Below are 15,952 nucleotides of genomic sequence, written 5' to 3'. Positions count from 1 at the left end.
GATGTACTAGTGATATATATCCACAGTTCCTATTACTGGATTCGTCACTTAACACTAACATTTGGAAAAGATTTTTAAATGAATGAATATATTAATCAAATCTCTTCTAAAATAGGTATGTCCTATATTTCACCATGAGAGCAGTGATTTTGGTATTCTTTTCATGTTATTAAAATACTATGAGTACGGGTATCAATACAGGCCTATGGGGTACATTTGTGGAAAAAGTTGAAGACACACATGGGAGTTTGAAATGTTTATCAAATAAAAGAACACAAAATTGAATAAAACTTTTATTTTAAAACATCACAAATAATTACAAAGATAAATGTCTCAACTGCACAAACTGTTTTATACATATATGTGTATATGTGTGTACACACACACACACACACTTATTTAAACTTTGCTTCATCTTTCATCTTTTTATCTGAGTAAAAAGAAGAATACTTTCCTCATTCAGGAGATTTTTGATGTTGTAATAATTACCTAGAAGTAAAGCAGTAAGAAAAAAAAAAAACAGTTATTTCCATAGAAATCATTTCCTTTTGATTAAATGTTTAGCTATCACTAAGGCAGTTAAAAAGTATATACTACCAATTTTTTTTTGAAGATAAATTCATCTAAAGTAAGTCTTATTTAATTCCATGAACTAAAAAAATCCAAGAGTTAACCATCACCTGTAATCCAGATAAGGTTTGAAAAAGTGAAAATTTTACATCATTCTGATCATTCTAAATGCAAAGATGAATCAGACAAGGGTGAAGGAAGAGGAAATTTTTCTCTGAATTCAACTGTTATTAGTTCATTGAAACTGCTGTAGATTCCCCTAAACCAGATATATGCATATAAAAGTAATTATAAAAGGTAAAACAGAATCTCAAAGTTTAAAAAGAGCAAATGCTTCTCTTAATTATAAATAACAACAGAAATAAAATACAGAATAGCCACACATATAAGGTAGGTTTATAGCAGTGAGTACAATACTGTAACACACTGTGACTTTCTATGTATTAGAAGTTGATACATATTAGGATTAACTGAGTTATAATAAATAAAGTGTTCACAACAGTGCTGGTACATACTAAAGACTGTATAAACACTGCTACTATTACTGTCTCCTTTCATTAGAACGTAAGCTCCATGAGGACAGGGATTTTTCCCTATTTGGTTCACTTATGTATCCCATTCTTAAGAGCAATGTTTGAGAGACTTTAAGTCACCTTCATTGAATGATGAATAAACAAAAGAACAAATTAAAAGTCCTCTTTCCAAAGGCTTGTGCTCTTCAACAGCTAACGAAACACACTATTCTGTATGCTTAAAATAACCTACTAAAAATTGTTTGACTACATAATGTCTTAGAGATAATACAGGAAAAATAATTTTCCTCCTACATTGGACACAACTATCTTCTAACTAAATATTTTTACCTTTAGTAACAAACAACTCCTGTTCAATTTTCAGGTAACCAAATACTAACATACTTACCTAATGATAAAATTAAAATATGTATCAAACTTCTTTGGCATCAGTCACACAACAGTTTCATTTTGACCACTGTGGATTCCATTTGCATGGTGCTCATGAGCAACTATATAAATATTTAACTATATGAAAGAAAATGTATTTAATTATTCTTACCTGAAGGAACATAGAATGAATCCCCAGTTGTTATTATATAAGGTGTTTCATGTAAGGTACATAAAAGGTCACCAAAGTTAACATAAAAAACCTGTAAAATTAAAAATTAAAATTTCATTTCAAATTGAACCACCACAACTCACTCACTGTAATGAAACTTAAAGGAAACATTTCCTTTAAGAATAAGCAGAAAAATGGCCCTCCAAAGATGTCCACACTCTCATCTTCAGAACTTGTTTTGTTACATGGCAAAAGGGACCTTGAGATGGAGAGATAAATAAGCCTGGATTATCTAGTTGGGCCCATTCTAATCACACAAACCTCTTAAAAGTGGAGAATTGCTTCTGCTGGAAGCAGAAGAGAGATGAAGGAGAGGAAAAGGCAGAGAAATTCAAAGCATGTTAAAGACACCGACTGCTGGCACTGAAGATAAGAGGGCCATGAGCCAAGAAATAGAAGCTACTTCTAGAAGCTAAGAATGACATTCTGACCAAGAGCCAGCAAGGAAATGGGAGCCTCAGTCCTACAACCATGTGGAACTGATTTCTGCCAACAACCTGAACGAACCTGAAAGCAAATTTATCCTAAGAGCCTCCAGAAAAGAATACAGGGCTCCCAACATCTTAATTCCAGCCTTGTGATACTCTAAATGGAATACTCAGCCAAGCTCACCAAAATTCTAACCTATAGGGGTGCCCAGGTGGCTCAGTTGGTTGAGCTTCTGACTCTTGATCTTGGCTCAGATTATGGTCTCACAGTTTGTGGGTTTGAGCCCCATGTCTGGCTCTGCACTGTCAGCACAGAGCCTGCTTAGGATTTTCTCCCCCGTTCTCTCTCTCAAAATAAATAAACATTTAAAAATAGAAGAATTCTAACCTATATAAGTATGAGATAATAAATGGGTGTTGTTTTAAGCCACTGGAACTATACTAATTTGTTAAAACAGCAATAGAAAATTAACATGGGAAGAAATTTCTTTTGTTCTTATTTTTTACCAGCTTATGAAAATTCAGAACCACTGTAAATAAGATCACTTTAGTATACTAGAAAAACAGCTAGGTTTTATATACACCTCGTTGAAGGTTACATGCTCGGGACATGTAATTCAAACTGACAAACCAAAGAGAGAGCAAAAACAAACCAAACAAATGATACATTTAAATAAGTATCAACATTAAGAAAGTAAAAGGATAAAACCAACTCTAAGTCGTACAGGCTTCCATATTCAAACATGGCAATTTTTATATTTATGTGTACGTAGCATCTTGGCAATGATCTGTTTTTTGGCAACTAAAACAACATAAAGCCTTCAAACAATGAGATTCAGATTTTGAGATTTAGCAATCAAAAACATTCTGAGAATTATTCCTCCTCTTCTTCCTCCTTTTTTTTCTTAACTCTTTGTAAAATGAGCCTAAAATACCAGAAAAACAGCAGCTAGCACTTATTTAGCACTTACTCCTTGCCAGTCACTGTTCTGAGCACTTAATTTATATTCATTTAATGTATGTACTTACCAGTGAGACAGGTACTATTTTAATAGCTTTATACAAATGAAGAAATAGAGGCAACAGAGGGGTGTAATTTTCCAAGTTCACAATGTAAATGGCAGAGCTGAGTTTGAACTCAGGCACTTTGATTCCAGAATGCATGCTCTTAATATGATATACTAACTCCCTAAATGGGAAAAAAGCTCTTATAATGGTTCCAAAGGTACTTTTATAATTTAATTAAAAAAATTTTTTATTACATCTAAAAAAATTTGTCCCAATTTAAAAAACAAAAGGCAACAAACATACTACCCAGAATGTCAAGCATATATTTCTAGGTGTTTTTTTTTTTTTCTTACCTATTCAGTTTGGCTCTCTAAGCACAACTCCTCATTTCTGTCAACATTTTAATAAGAAGGCTTTTGAAATACACAAAAATAGAATGTTGAACTACCATGAACAGGGAACTACCTTCCCTGTTCAGTCTCTTTACTTCCCCCATTCCATATTATTTTGCAATAATACCCCAGCATCATAAACCCATCTATAAATATTTCAGCGTGTACTAAAAAATCAAGGTGCTTTTTTATTTTATGTATTTTTTAAAGTCTTGTTTCTTTTTTTTCAGTAATCCCCACATTCAAAGTAGGGCTCAAACTCACAACCCTGATATTAAGAGTTGCAGCCTCTGCCAACTAAGCCAGCCAGGTACACCTCAAGGTGCTTTTTTAAAAACACGACTACAACAGCATTATCACACCTAAACATGAATATTTAATATCACATACCCAGTCTGTATTAAAATTTCCAATTGTCTCTTAAATGTGTTTTGAAGAGTTTACTTATCCTCTTAAATCACTTAAATCACTATAGTGGCTCTCAATTTGGGGATGATTTCTCAATTTCAGGACACAACAGGCAATATTTGGGAACATTTCTGATTCTTACAACTAGAGAAGTACTACTAGAGTCTATTTGGTAGAGGCCAGGGATGCTTCTAAACATCCCACAATGCACAGAAAGCCCCAAACAAATAATTAACTGGTTTAAAATGTCAATAGTGCCAGGGTTGAGAAACCCTGATCTATATAGGTTCTACTTGGTTCTTTTTTATTTCTTGCAATGTATTTATTAAAGAAATCGAGCAGCAAAGTTTGTTGTAAAAACCTCTGCACAGCTGAATTTTGCTCATTACACTCCGAGGGGGTCATTTGAAAGGTCATCTATTCTTTATTTCCTATACTGGTAGTTGGATCTTAAAGTTTTGATCAAATTCAGGTATTTTTGTTGTTGTTAATTTTTTTTAAGGGGATGGAAGAGACAAGACTATTTCATACATATTGCTGTATTCTTCCATGAGGAGGCACATAATGTCTGGCTGTCTTTTTTTTCAGATGTTAGCAGAGACTGATGCTCCATATCTAGATAGATCCAACAGTTTCTCAGGGGTTGCAAAATGGTAATATTTCATTCTAACACTTCTTCCTCATGTATTAATTGGAATATTTCTAAGAGAACAAATTTTGCCTCATATCTATTTGGTTACATAATAGTACGGTTTATATGAAAAGGGCAGAATAAATGTTTGATTCTTTCCCTTTATTTACCATATTTGTTGTCAAAATGAGTTAGCTTCCTAGAATTCTCCAACAATGGTGAATTAGTTTTTCTTTTTGTAGCTGTCTTTAAAATTCATGAATTTAGATATAACAGATGTGTATCAATTCACTTAAGTTATTTTTATTGATACTCAAGCTTTCACATCTTTGTCCAATGAAAGCATCTTCAAGTTGGATCCTGTGGCCTTATGACCCAATTCTAATGGTCTTTGGTAAGTTTGCCCATAGGTATGACCAAAATATTTCAAGCTCAGCCCCAGGCCTGCATTCAGACATTTCTCTAAGGAACTCTGGTTCCCTTAAGTGTGTTGCTCTCACTTTTCTGTTTTTCAGTTCTGGAACATTTATTGTCTAATTTTTCAAATATTTCTACCCTTCACTCATTTGTGCTTTTATCTCTCTTCTATTTTTTTTCTGTTCCCCACATCGCTTCACTTTTATATTTTCCATTTCTTAATCTCTTCTTGTCTTCTGGGAGAGCTCCACAACCAACTCCTATAGTTAATCTGTTAATTCTTCTGTGGTTTGATTTTAACACATCTACTACTGCTATCTTGTCCCTCTCATAGAGAGTCTTTAACATTGAGTCTGAAGGAAAGAGTTAATGCCCTATGCTGGTTCTCCATCTGGTCCCTGTTGTTTCTCAAAAGCATATATTGAAAAGCACGCTTCATGTTGGGCACGTGGGTGGCTCAGTTTGTTAGCCAACTCTCAGTTTCAGCTCAGGTCATGATCTCACAGCTTATAAGATCGAGCCCTGCATTGGGCTCTGAGCTGACTGTGCTGAGCCTGCTTGACATTCTCTCCCTCTCTCAAAAATAAATAAACTTGGGGTGCCTGGGTGGCTCAGTAGGTTAAGCGGCCGACTTCGGCTCAGGTCACGATCTCGCGGTCCGTGAGTTCGAGCCCTGCGTCAGGCTCTGTGCTGACAGCTCAGAGCCTGGAGCCTGTTTCGGATTCTGTGTCTCCCTCTCTCTGACCCTCCCCCCATTCATGCTCTGTCTCTCTCTGTGTCTCAAAAAATAAATAAACGTTAAAAAAATAAAAATAAAAATAAACTTAAAAAATTAAAAAAAAATAAAAGTGTGCTTCATGTTTAAACAAAAAATGTAAAACTATTCTTGTTATCAAGAAAAAAAAAACTAACTCATTTTCATTAAAAACCGTTAAAGACAATATTTCAAAGAAATAAAAATCAACTATAATAACCTAATAACATGTTATATTTCTACAGTTCCTTCAATTTCATTTTTAAATTCTAGTCACAGTAAAATAGGGAACTCTCTATTTTATAAAAGTTTGCTGAAATATTTATCCTAAAGGTCTTCTTATATGGCTATTCTTTAAAATAATATGTCTAAACTGATATAAAAATACTTAGGAGAGTACATGGAACATCTAAGTGCTATATAACTGCTTAGTATCATACAATGGTTAATCTCATTAGGTCAAAATATAAAATATAACCATTTCTTCCTGCAGCACATTTCAACTGTCTCTAATTTTTGCAATTACTATCAATGTTACAATAAATACCTACATATGTCCAGCTTCCCTAACCTTTAAATTATGTTCTTAGGAAAACATTCTGAAATGAGATTCATAGGTCAAAGAATACAATTATCTTTCCAATAATTTCTACTAGTTCAGTAAATATAAAATATCCACGTTTCTAACGTGGATTCCTTTGAATAGTGGCCAGGTTAAATACTTACAAAACATTCACTACTCAAATTTTCTTTTGTATAATAATGGCATTACAATTTAATGGGTAAGTGTTATTATTTCAATGATAGTATTGCACAATGCTTATCTAATTAATTGTTCTTTAACGATTATACAGGAATTATTACTTCAGTTAAATGCGTTACTTTTACTCCTTTAATAGCACCTGAAGATCAATAACATTTTAAGATTGGCTTAAAGTATATCTTAAAGTATTTTAAATCTGGGGCGCCTAGGTGGCTCAGTTGGTTAAACGTCCAACTTTTGGTTTTGGGTCAGGTCATAATGTCACGGTTTGTGAGTTTGAGCCCTTTATCAGGCTTTGTGCTGACTGGTTGGGATTCTCTGTCTCCCTCTCTCTCTCTCTCTGCCCTCCCCCGCTCATGAGCACATGTGTGCGCTCTCTCAAAATAAGTAAATAACTAAATTTAAAAAAAATTAAAGCATTTTAAATCTGGATTCTACTTATACTAATGTAATAATGAATTACTCTTTTACTCTCATGTGTAACTTCTTTCCTTGTCTCAAATTGCCCTTCTTTGTTAATACAAATTCAAGGGCCCGCATGTTCTTTCTTTTTTTCCTTCTTGAGTTTACTTCAATTTTGTCAGAAAAAATAATTGTTTTGAACACAATACTCTACTAACCCACGATACCACAAGTTCCTGAAACGCTACTTACTGAAAAATGTGCCTCAGACATAACGTTTTTTAAATGTCAGTAAAATATTACTATTCTTAAAATTTGGTGATTTTCAAATTCTGTAATTTTCAAATTCAAAATGTGCAAATATATGTATCTCACATCAGTGGTGTAGGGGTGTGTATCTCCAATAAGAGACAGAGGCAGAGACTCACCCACCTTGCCATCTCATTATAATTTCAGCCAGTAATACTGCCATATACAGTAACACATTATTTAGTACTTACTGAAGTAACTAGCTTCTAGTCCTCCGTCTACTGCTAATTACATGATTCTGAAGAAGACTTTTAAAACCTCATTGTTGCTAAACTACATGATCTGAGAAACGAGATTTAGGCTTAATTTTCACTGGCTTTACTGATTTGTCTGCAAACCTAGATATATTCTAGGATTCTTTTAAGTAAAGAAACGTCGGAATTTTTGAAGTTTGAAGTTACAGTGCTATGTACAGAACAAATACTTTTAAATAACCATTGGTTGACCAACTCTAAAAAGACTTAATAAAAAAAATTCTCATGCACTATAGTAATTTCATTTCTGAGAAAATAGTGTTTTTAATGCCTCATCAAGTCCAATAAGTGAGAGTTATACCCAAACATAAATATATGGAGAAATACACTTACCAATATATCTGAGCCAACATGCTGTTTTCCCTTTTCTTGATGTGGTCCTAATATCAATTTTCCCATCGAAAAAATGGGTGTATCCAGTGTTTTATATACCTTCAATTCACCATGCTCAACAAAAAACTGGTATGTATCTCGTGGCCTTAAAAGATCTAAGGGAAAAACACTACTATAAATATAAAGCAATAGCAATAATAATGATCAATGATAGAACATATACACACATATATACAACAAGAGTTATTTCTAGATATAAACCTCATTTACTCGAGCTAAATAAAATGGTAGAGGTAGAATTTTGTCTGCCTTATAAGCTGTGTGACCAGGCAAGTTATTTCTCACCCTGTGCCTGCTTCCTTTTCTATAAAATGAGACAACAGTTCATCTATGTTAGAGTTGTGACTATCAAATGAATTAATGTGTATAAGGTATTTAAAACACTGCCTGGCACAAAATAAGCATTAGATAAGCCTTGGATATTAATGATAATAGTGGCAGTATTATTATTATTTCTATTATAACTCAGAAAAAAAAATTAGCTAAGACACAAGGTAGAATTCCATATCTTTAAAAAGTTTAACAAAGCCCACAATTAACAAATGTATCATCATAACAACAGATTTTGTGCTTGCCTGATTATTAAATAGCAAGATTTCTGTCATGTGAAGCAAGAGTTCTAATAGATGCTCAAAAATAACTACCTCACTCTTCAATTTCCCTTTCACTTATAAACCTTGCCAAATATATAGTTAATATATTCTTTATCATCAGCTTGTTTCCTTGGATTTTTGGTAATGTTAGTAATCTCACAGGTTACAGGACATAGAAAATACATAGATGCAAGAAACAGATAAAAAGCAATGAACTCCTGACAAACTCACTACTTTTCGAACCTAAACAGCAAATGTTTTAAGATACTACACTAAACAAAATTTTCTGTACTTCTACCTGTTGCCAAATAAACAATCTGATTATAAAAATAACTGTGCTACTTAAGATGTCAAATGGAACTTACTTCACAGCCAAAATTTTAAGTGAAAATACCATTACTACCTCTCTGACTTGACCTATTTGTCCTTTGACTTAGGATAAACAGTCCTCAGTACTTACTGGTACTGTCAAAACAGTTAAAACATCTAAATATTTCCTGTATGTAAATACTGCCTGGTTGCTAAACAGCTGAGTGTCCCCTACTTGCCCTTCTTGCACTATAGCCCCTCCTTTGGAACCAATCATGGTGTCCCAGGCACTGTACTTTTAATGCCTACTAGATACAACAGGAGGCTTCTAGGACCCTGTGCTGACCTTAAACTTAAACCTGGCATTTGTGTGGCAGATCAGTGTCCTTGCTAGTCATCATCCTAAAGGTCTGATATCCCAGGTATTATTTTTGGTATGCATGACCCATAAGGCTGTCTAAATCCTGCCCACAGTCCCTGTCTGGTCTCACAGTAAGGGGGTATCCTGGGATCTACCAGCTAAATTGCAACAATTACCCATAAAAAGCCCTTGTCCCCATGTGTCCCCTTGATCAAAGAAGACCTGTACCCTACCGGGGAGGCAACACTCCTAATGATAGCACTTGTAACCCAGAGTATAAATGCATTGTGTTATGTGCCCTCTAGATGTTGTTTGGTATCAATGCTCCTCCAGAGTAGTCTTCACACAGGCTGCTTATTGGAATTAGATACCCTACTGGACTTTGGCTCTGAAACAGCTGGGAAGAAAAAGAAAGAGTAGATAGGCTAGTCATCCAGCCAGCAGTTTGCCCTTACTAGCTGTTAAATTAAGCATTTTCAGTATCATCTCTAATCTTACCCATGAGAATCACCTCTCTTGTTTCTGGGTCCTTTACCCTTGTTGGCTGCAACGGATCTCCCAAAGGTACATTCAGATTTAACATGAATTTATTCTCTGCAAAAGAAATATCATTGAAATAGAAACTAGTTAAATAATTCTTCTCAATTAAAAATAAGTCTAGTATGAAATATAGCTACAAACCAACCACAAAAAAAAAATTGCCAGAGGCATAACACTCTCTTCCAATTTTCCTATTTATAAATGACCACTCTGATAAAGAAAAATTCAAAAACCACAATGATTTAGTATGGAAGCAAACATACTAAATTTATTTTTGTAAGCTTGATGTGACAACTCTTGATACTCTTGGGTCATCAAGAAGTTATATGGCATACTGAATATCCTTTAAGAGAGCTGAAGTATGTAATACACTTCAGAAAAAAATTTATTGAAATATCTATTTCATTTTATTTGTACTGAAGTAGGCTACAACAGAGTTGAACTCATGACCCAGAGATTAAGACCTGAGTTCAAGAGTCAGATGCTTACTGACTGAGCCACCCAGACACCCCTAAAATATCTATTTTAATCATAGTTTGAGCACAGAAAAGGGCAGTTTCAGTGAAAAGTAATTTACTCATGAGGAAATGCTTTACATTATGCCATTAATGATTTTTTTAAAGAACAAAATCAGCGTATTTCCAAAATCTTGACAAAAGTGGACGGTAAAAAGTAAATTCAAAATAAAAGAAAAACATGGGGCATTGTGTGACTCTTGATCTCAGGGTTGTGGGTTCAAGCCCCACATTGAGTGTAGAGAAAGGAAAGGGGAGGGGAGGGGAGGGGAGGGAAGAGGAGGAGAGGGGAGGGGAGGAAAGAAATGAAATGAAATGAAATAAATGAAATAAATGAAATGAAATGAAATGAAATGAAATGAAATGAAATAAATGAAATGAAATAAATAAAATAAAATAAAATAAAATAAAATAAAATAAAATACAATATTCCAAAACTCATAGAATGCAGCAAAAGCAGATGTTAAGAATGAAATTTATGGTTATAAATGCTTGTATTAAGAAAATTTCAAATAAACAACTTCACATTACACCACAAGAACCAGTAAAAGACTTAGCTGAAATTTAGTAAAGGAAGGAAAAAAACAAAAATTAAAAATAAATAAATAAATAAATATCAGAACTAAATAAAATAGAGACCAGATTAAACAATAACACTGAAAGTAACGACAAGTTTTGCGTTGATTTCTTATCTGGCCCAATCTTGTGGAGTAGTGTGTTAATATTTATGTATTAAATATTTAATATTTACACTGTAGATTCTCTAGCTTTATTTTATTGTTAATCTTCAGTTTTATACCACTATGGTTGGAAAATATACTTGATATGATTTCAGTCTTCTTAAATTTGCAATATTCATATTTCTTTTTATGTGATTTTAATAGGGGATTCTTCTGTGTGTACTTGAAGAAAATGTGTATTCTATTTTAAATACATCTTTTAGAACCATGTATTCTGAAGTATGCTTCAAGTAAAAAATGTCGTTAAAAAAAAAAAACTTTAACTGAGGGTACTCATTTAAAATGAAGCATATCAGAGGGGAGGTGGGAGAGGGGCTGGGTGAAATATGTGAAGGGGATTAAGAGTACACTTATAATGAGCACTGAATAATGATGTATAGAATTGCTGAATCACTATATTGTACACGTGAAACTAATATAATACTATATGTTAACTATACTGGAATTAAATAAAAAACTTAATAGAAAAGACAGAAGAAAAAAGTGAATTCACCCTAAAGTATTATATCTAAAGGTTTTAGAAATAAATTTCAAAATTTATAAAGAGCTACCTCTCAGAGCACTACTTATTTTTAATGTTTATTTATTTATTTTGAGAGACAGCACAAGCAGGCAAGTGGCAGAGAGAGCAAGAGAAAGAATCCCAAGCAGATTCTGCATTGTCAGCCTTGAGATCATGACCTGAGCAAAATCAAGAGTCAGAGACTGAACTAACTGAGCCACCCAGTTGCCCCACCAGCATACTATTATTTAAAATAAAATCCAAAAGTTACTTTCAGGAATAAGTTCATACTTCTTTCATCATTATCAAGACAGATCCTTTTCCTATTAACTAATTTGTTGACTTTTCCAATGTTTCCTTTTGCCTTCCTTTTAGATGATACTGTGTCTGGGGACAGTATTCCACCAATCACAAATCCTCCTGGAAGTTAACAACAAAAAAGGTAATAAAGTATCATACCTGAGAAAGTAAAAATATTTTAAAAAATTTAAATATAGCGTTATTTCCTTTCAGACTACCAGAGGATATACTACTATTCCATTTTACAGCTAGTAACTCAAATAACACAAATACCAACCAACCCCACTTATGTTTCTACTACCCTAAATACAGATGAGTTGATGGAAGATGGGAGAATGATCTCTGTTGCTTGAAATCAACATTCATCAATGGAAGGTTAAAAAACAAAGAGGAGAGGTTCAACATGGCAGAGAAGTAGGGGGACCCAAAGTTCCCTCATCCCTCAAACACAGCAGTGTTGAGGCCAAAGGACTTTGAACTCCAAGAGTCCAGGCTGCAGAGTGACAGAGATTTCTCCAGGGGCCCGGACAACCTGGTGGGCCATAGAGCTACTTTAACAAACAAACAAAGCACACCTGGTACAGGGTCCAAAACAACACTATAAGTAGGGAGATAAAGCAATCAGAGTCACAACAACAGAGAGCAAGTAACACACTCCAAAAAACACCTCCTGAAGGGCCAGACCCTGGACAGTGTATGACCCCTCTTTAATATAGTAGTGCTCACAAGGTACAGGACACATAACAAGCTTTTAAAACACATAAGGTACAGAAAACTAGCCAAAATGACAAAACGGAAGAATTTTCCTCAAAAGAAATTCCAGAAAGTAGCAATAGCTAAGGAATTGATCAAAACAGATATAAACAATATAACTTAACAAGAATTTAGAATAAGTCATAAGATTAATCGCTGGTCTTGAAAAAAGCATAGAAGACAGCAGAGAATCTACTGCTGCATAGATCAAGTAACTAAAAAATAGTCATGAATTAAAAAATGCTGTAAATGAGGTGCAAAATAAAATAGAGGCGGTGACAGTGAGGATTGAAAAGGCAAAGGGGAGAATAAGTAAAATAGAAGATAAAATTATAGAAAAAGATGAAGCTGGAGTTGACTCTAGAATATGGTGGCGTAGGAGGACACTGGGCTCACCACGTCCTGAGCGCTTAGATTCCACCCACATCTGCCTAAATAACCCAGAAAACTGCCAGAAGACTAGCAGAACAGACTCTCCAGGGCCAAGAGTAGACAAGTGGCCCATGGAAGAGCAGAGAGGCGATGCACGCTACACGGACTGGTGGGAAGGAGCTGGGGCGGTGGAGGGGCAGCCTGCCTGCCAAGGCAGAGCCCCCGAAGTCTGGCTTGCAAAAGTGGAGGGGCCGGACTGTGTGAGTTCTGACAGCCAGCAGGACTTAACATCTGGAATGTTATAAGCCAACAGGTCTGCTCGGAGAGCAGGAGGATAACAGGACACCGGGAGGGAGAGGTGTTGAGCCCTGGAAGACAGAGCTCAGTTCGGCAGGGAACAAAGGCGCTGGCAAGCACCATCTCCCTCTCCCATCCCCCAGCCGAAATCCCAAAGGGAACCAGTTCTCCTCACCGAACTTGCTTGCACCGCGCAAACACCCAATGCTGTGCTTCTGTGGATCCATCCTTCCCACGGGTCTGCCTCCCTCCTGGTGCTACAGGGCCCCTCCCGCAGGGGACCACCGATGGCAAAGGGAGCTAAGCCTGCCCCTCCCACCACTGTGCATCTTGTGGATCCACCCCGGCTAATAGACCAGATCCCATTGAAGCAGCACCACAAGCCTGGCACGTGCAAGTAGCCCAGACAGGGGCCACACCACTCCACAGTGAGTCCTACCCCTGGGAGAGGAGAAAATAAGGTACACACCAGTCTGATTGTGGCCCCAGCAGTGCGCTGGGGCAGACATCAGGTCTGACTGCGGCCCCGCGCACCAACACAAGTTACCTGGACAGTACAGGGGAAGTGCTCTGCAGTTTAGAGCCACTCAAGGGACTACCCAAAATGACGAAACAGAAGAATTTTCCTCAAAAGAACCTCCAGGAAGTAGCAACAGCTAACAAAATGATCAGAAACTATTTAAGCAATACAACAGAACAAGAATTTAGAATAATAATCATAGAATTAATTGCTGGGCTTGAAAAAAGCAGAGAATCTATTGCTACAGAGATCAAGGGACTAAGAAATAGTCATGAGGAGCTAAAAAATGCTATAAATGAGGTGCAAAATAAAATGGAGGTGACCACAGCTCGGATTGAAGAGGCAGAGGAGAGAATAGGTGAAGTAGTAGATAAAATGATGGAAAAAGAGGAAGCTGAGAAAAAGAGAGATAAAAAAATTCAGGAGTGTGAGGGGAGAATTAGAGAACTAAGTGATGCAATCAAATGGAACAACATCCATATCATAGGAATTCCAGAAGAAGAAGAGAGAGAAAGGGGCTGAAGGTGTACTTGAACAAATCATAGCTGAGAACTTCCCTGATCAGGGGAAGGAAAAAGGCATTGAAATCCAAGAGGCACAGAGAACTCCCTTCAGACGTGACTTGAATCAATCTTCTGCATGACATACCATAGTGAAACTGGCAAAATACAGGGATAAAGAGAAAATTCTGAAAGCAGCTAGGGATAAACAGGATGTAACTTACAAAGGGAGACCCATAAGACTAGTGGCAGACCTATCTACTGAAACTTGGCAGGCCAGAAAGGAATGGCAGGAAATCTTCAATGTGAGGAACAGAAAATATATTGCAGCCGAGAATCCTTTATCCAGCAAGTCTGTCAGAATAACAGAAGGAGAGATAAAGGTCTTCCCAAACAAACAATAACTAAAGGAATTCATCACCACTAAACCAGGCCTACAAGAGATCCTAAGGGGGATTCTGTGAGTGAAATGTTGCAAGGACCACAAAGTACCAGAGACATCACTAGAAGCATGAAACCTACAGACATCACAATGACTCTAAACCCGTATCTTTCAATAATAACACTGAATGTAAATGGATTCATTGCTCCAACCAAAAGACACAGGGTATCAGAATGGATAAAAACATAAGACCCATCTATTTGCTGTCTACAAGAGACTCATTTTAGACCTGAGGACACCTTCAGATTGAAAGTGAGGGGATGGAGAACTATCTACCATGCTACTGGAAGTCAAAAGAAAGCTGGAGTAGCCATACTTATATCAGACAAACTAGACTTTAAAGGCTGTAACAAGATGAAGAAGGGCATAATATAATAATCACAGGGTCCATCCAGCAGGAAGAGCTAACAATTATAAATATCTATGTGCTGAATATGGGAGCCTCCAAATATATAAAACAATTAATCACAAACATAAGCAACCTTATTGATAAGAATGTGGTAATTGCAGGGGACTTTAATACTCCACTTACAACATTGGATAGATCATCTAGACACAGGATCAATAAAGAAACAAGGGCCCTGAATGATACATTGGATCAGATGGACTTGACAGATATATTTAGAACTCTGCATCCCAAAGCAACAGAATAGACTTTCTTCTTGAGTGTACATGGAACATTCTCCAAGATAGATCACATACTGGGTCACAAAACAGCCCTTCATAAGTATAAAAGAATTGAAATCACACCATGCACACTTTCAGACCACAATGCTATGAAACTTGAAATCAACCACAGGAAAAAGTCTGGAAAACCTCCAAAAGCATGGAGGTTAAAGACCACCCTACTAAAGAATGAATGGGTCAACCAGGCAATTAGAGAAGAAATTAAAAAATATATGGAAACAAACAAAAATGAAAATACAACAATCCAAATGCTTTGGGATGCAGTGAAGGCAGTCCTGAGAGGAAAATACATTGCAATCCAGGCCAATCTCAAGAAACAAGAAAAATCCCAAATACAAAATCTAACAGCACACCAAAAGGAAATAGAAGCAGAGTAGCAAAGACACCTCAAACCCAGCAGAAGAAGAGAAATAATAAAGATCAGAGCAGAAATAAACCATATAGAATCTAAAAAAAAAAAACTGTAGAGCAGATCAATGAAACCAAGAGTTAGTTTTTTGAAAAAATAAACAAAATTGATAAATCCCTAGCCAGACTTCTCAAAAAGAAAAGAGAGAGGATCCATATAGATAAAATCACAAATGAAAATCGACTTACCACAACCAATCTCACAGAAATACAAGCAATTATCAGGAAATACTAAGAAAAATTATATGCC

General features: G+C 35.7%; 1 protein-coding gene across 3 annotated transcripts in view; it reads right to left on the bottom strand.

Annotated features, from left to right (window-relative positions):
- Window positions 1–280: 280 nt before the first annotated feature.
- The window catches only part of CENPC (centromere protein C), an 81,155-nt gene continuing 65,483 nt past the window's right edge, over window positions 281–15,952 (bottom strand). For 2 of the 3 annotated variants that reach the window (XM_047855126.1, XM_047855127.1), the window contains 5 exons: window positions 11,715–11,843; window positions 9,625–9,720; window positions 7,804–7,958; window positions 1,645–1,735; window positions 281–489 (listed from right to left, as the gene is read on the bottom strand). In XM_047855126.1, the coding sequence (XP_047711082.1) occupies window positions 419–489; window positions 1,645–1,735; window positions 7,804–7,958; window positions 9,625–9,720; window positions 11,715–11,843 (542 nt within the window). In that variant the 3' untranslated portion in view covers window positions 281–418. Of the gene's footprint in view, window positions 490–1,644; window positions 1,736–7,803; window positions 7,959–9,624; window positions 9,721–11,694; window positions 11,844–15,952 lie in introns of those variants that run through there. The other variant, XR_007151458.1, reaches the window with a different exon arrangement.

This window comes from Prionailurus viverrinus, chromosome B1, assembly GCF_022837055.1.
Source record: "Prionailurus viverrinus isolate Anna chromosome B1, UM_Priviv_1.0, whole genome shotgun sequence".
Taxonomy (NCBI): domain Eukaryota; kingdom Metazoa; phylum Chordata; class Mammalia; order Carnivora; family Felidae; genus Prionailurus; species Prionailurus viverrinus.
The sequence above is the reverse complement of the archived record's forward strand: the minus strand, read 5'-3'. Positions and strand labels throughout refer to the sequence as shown.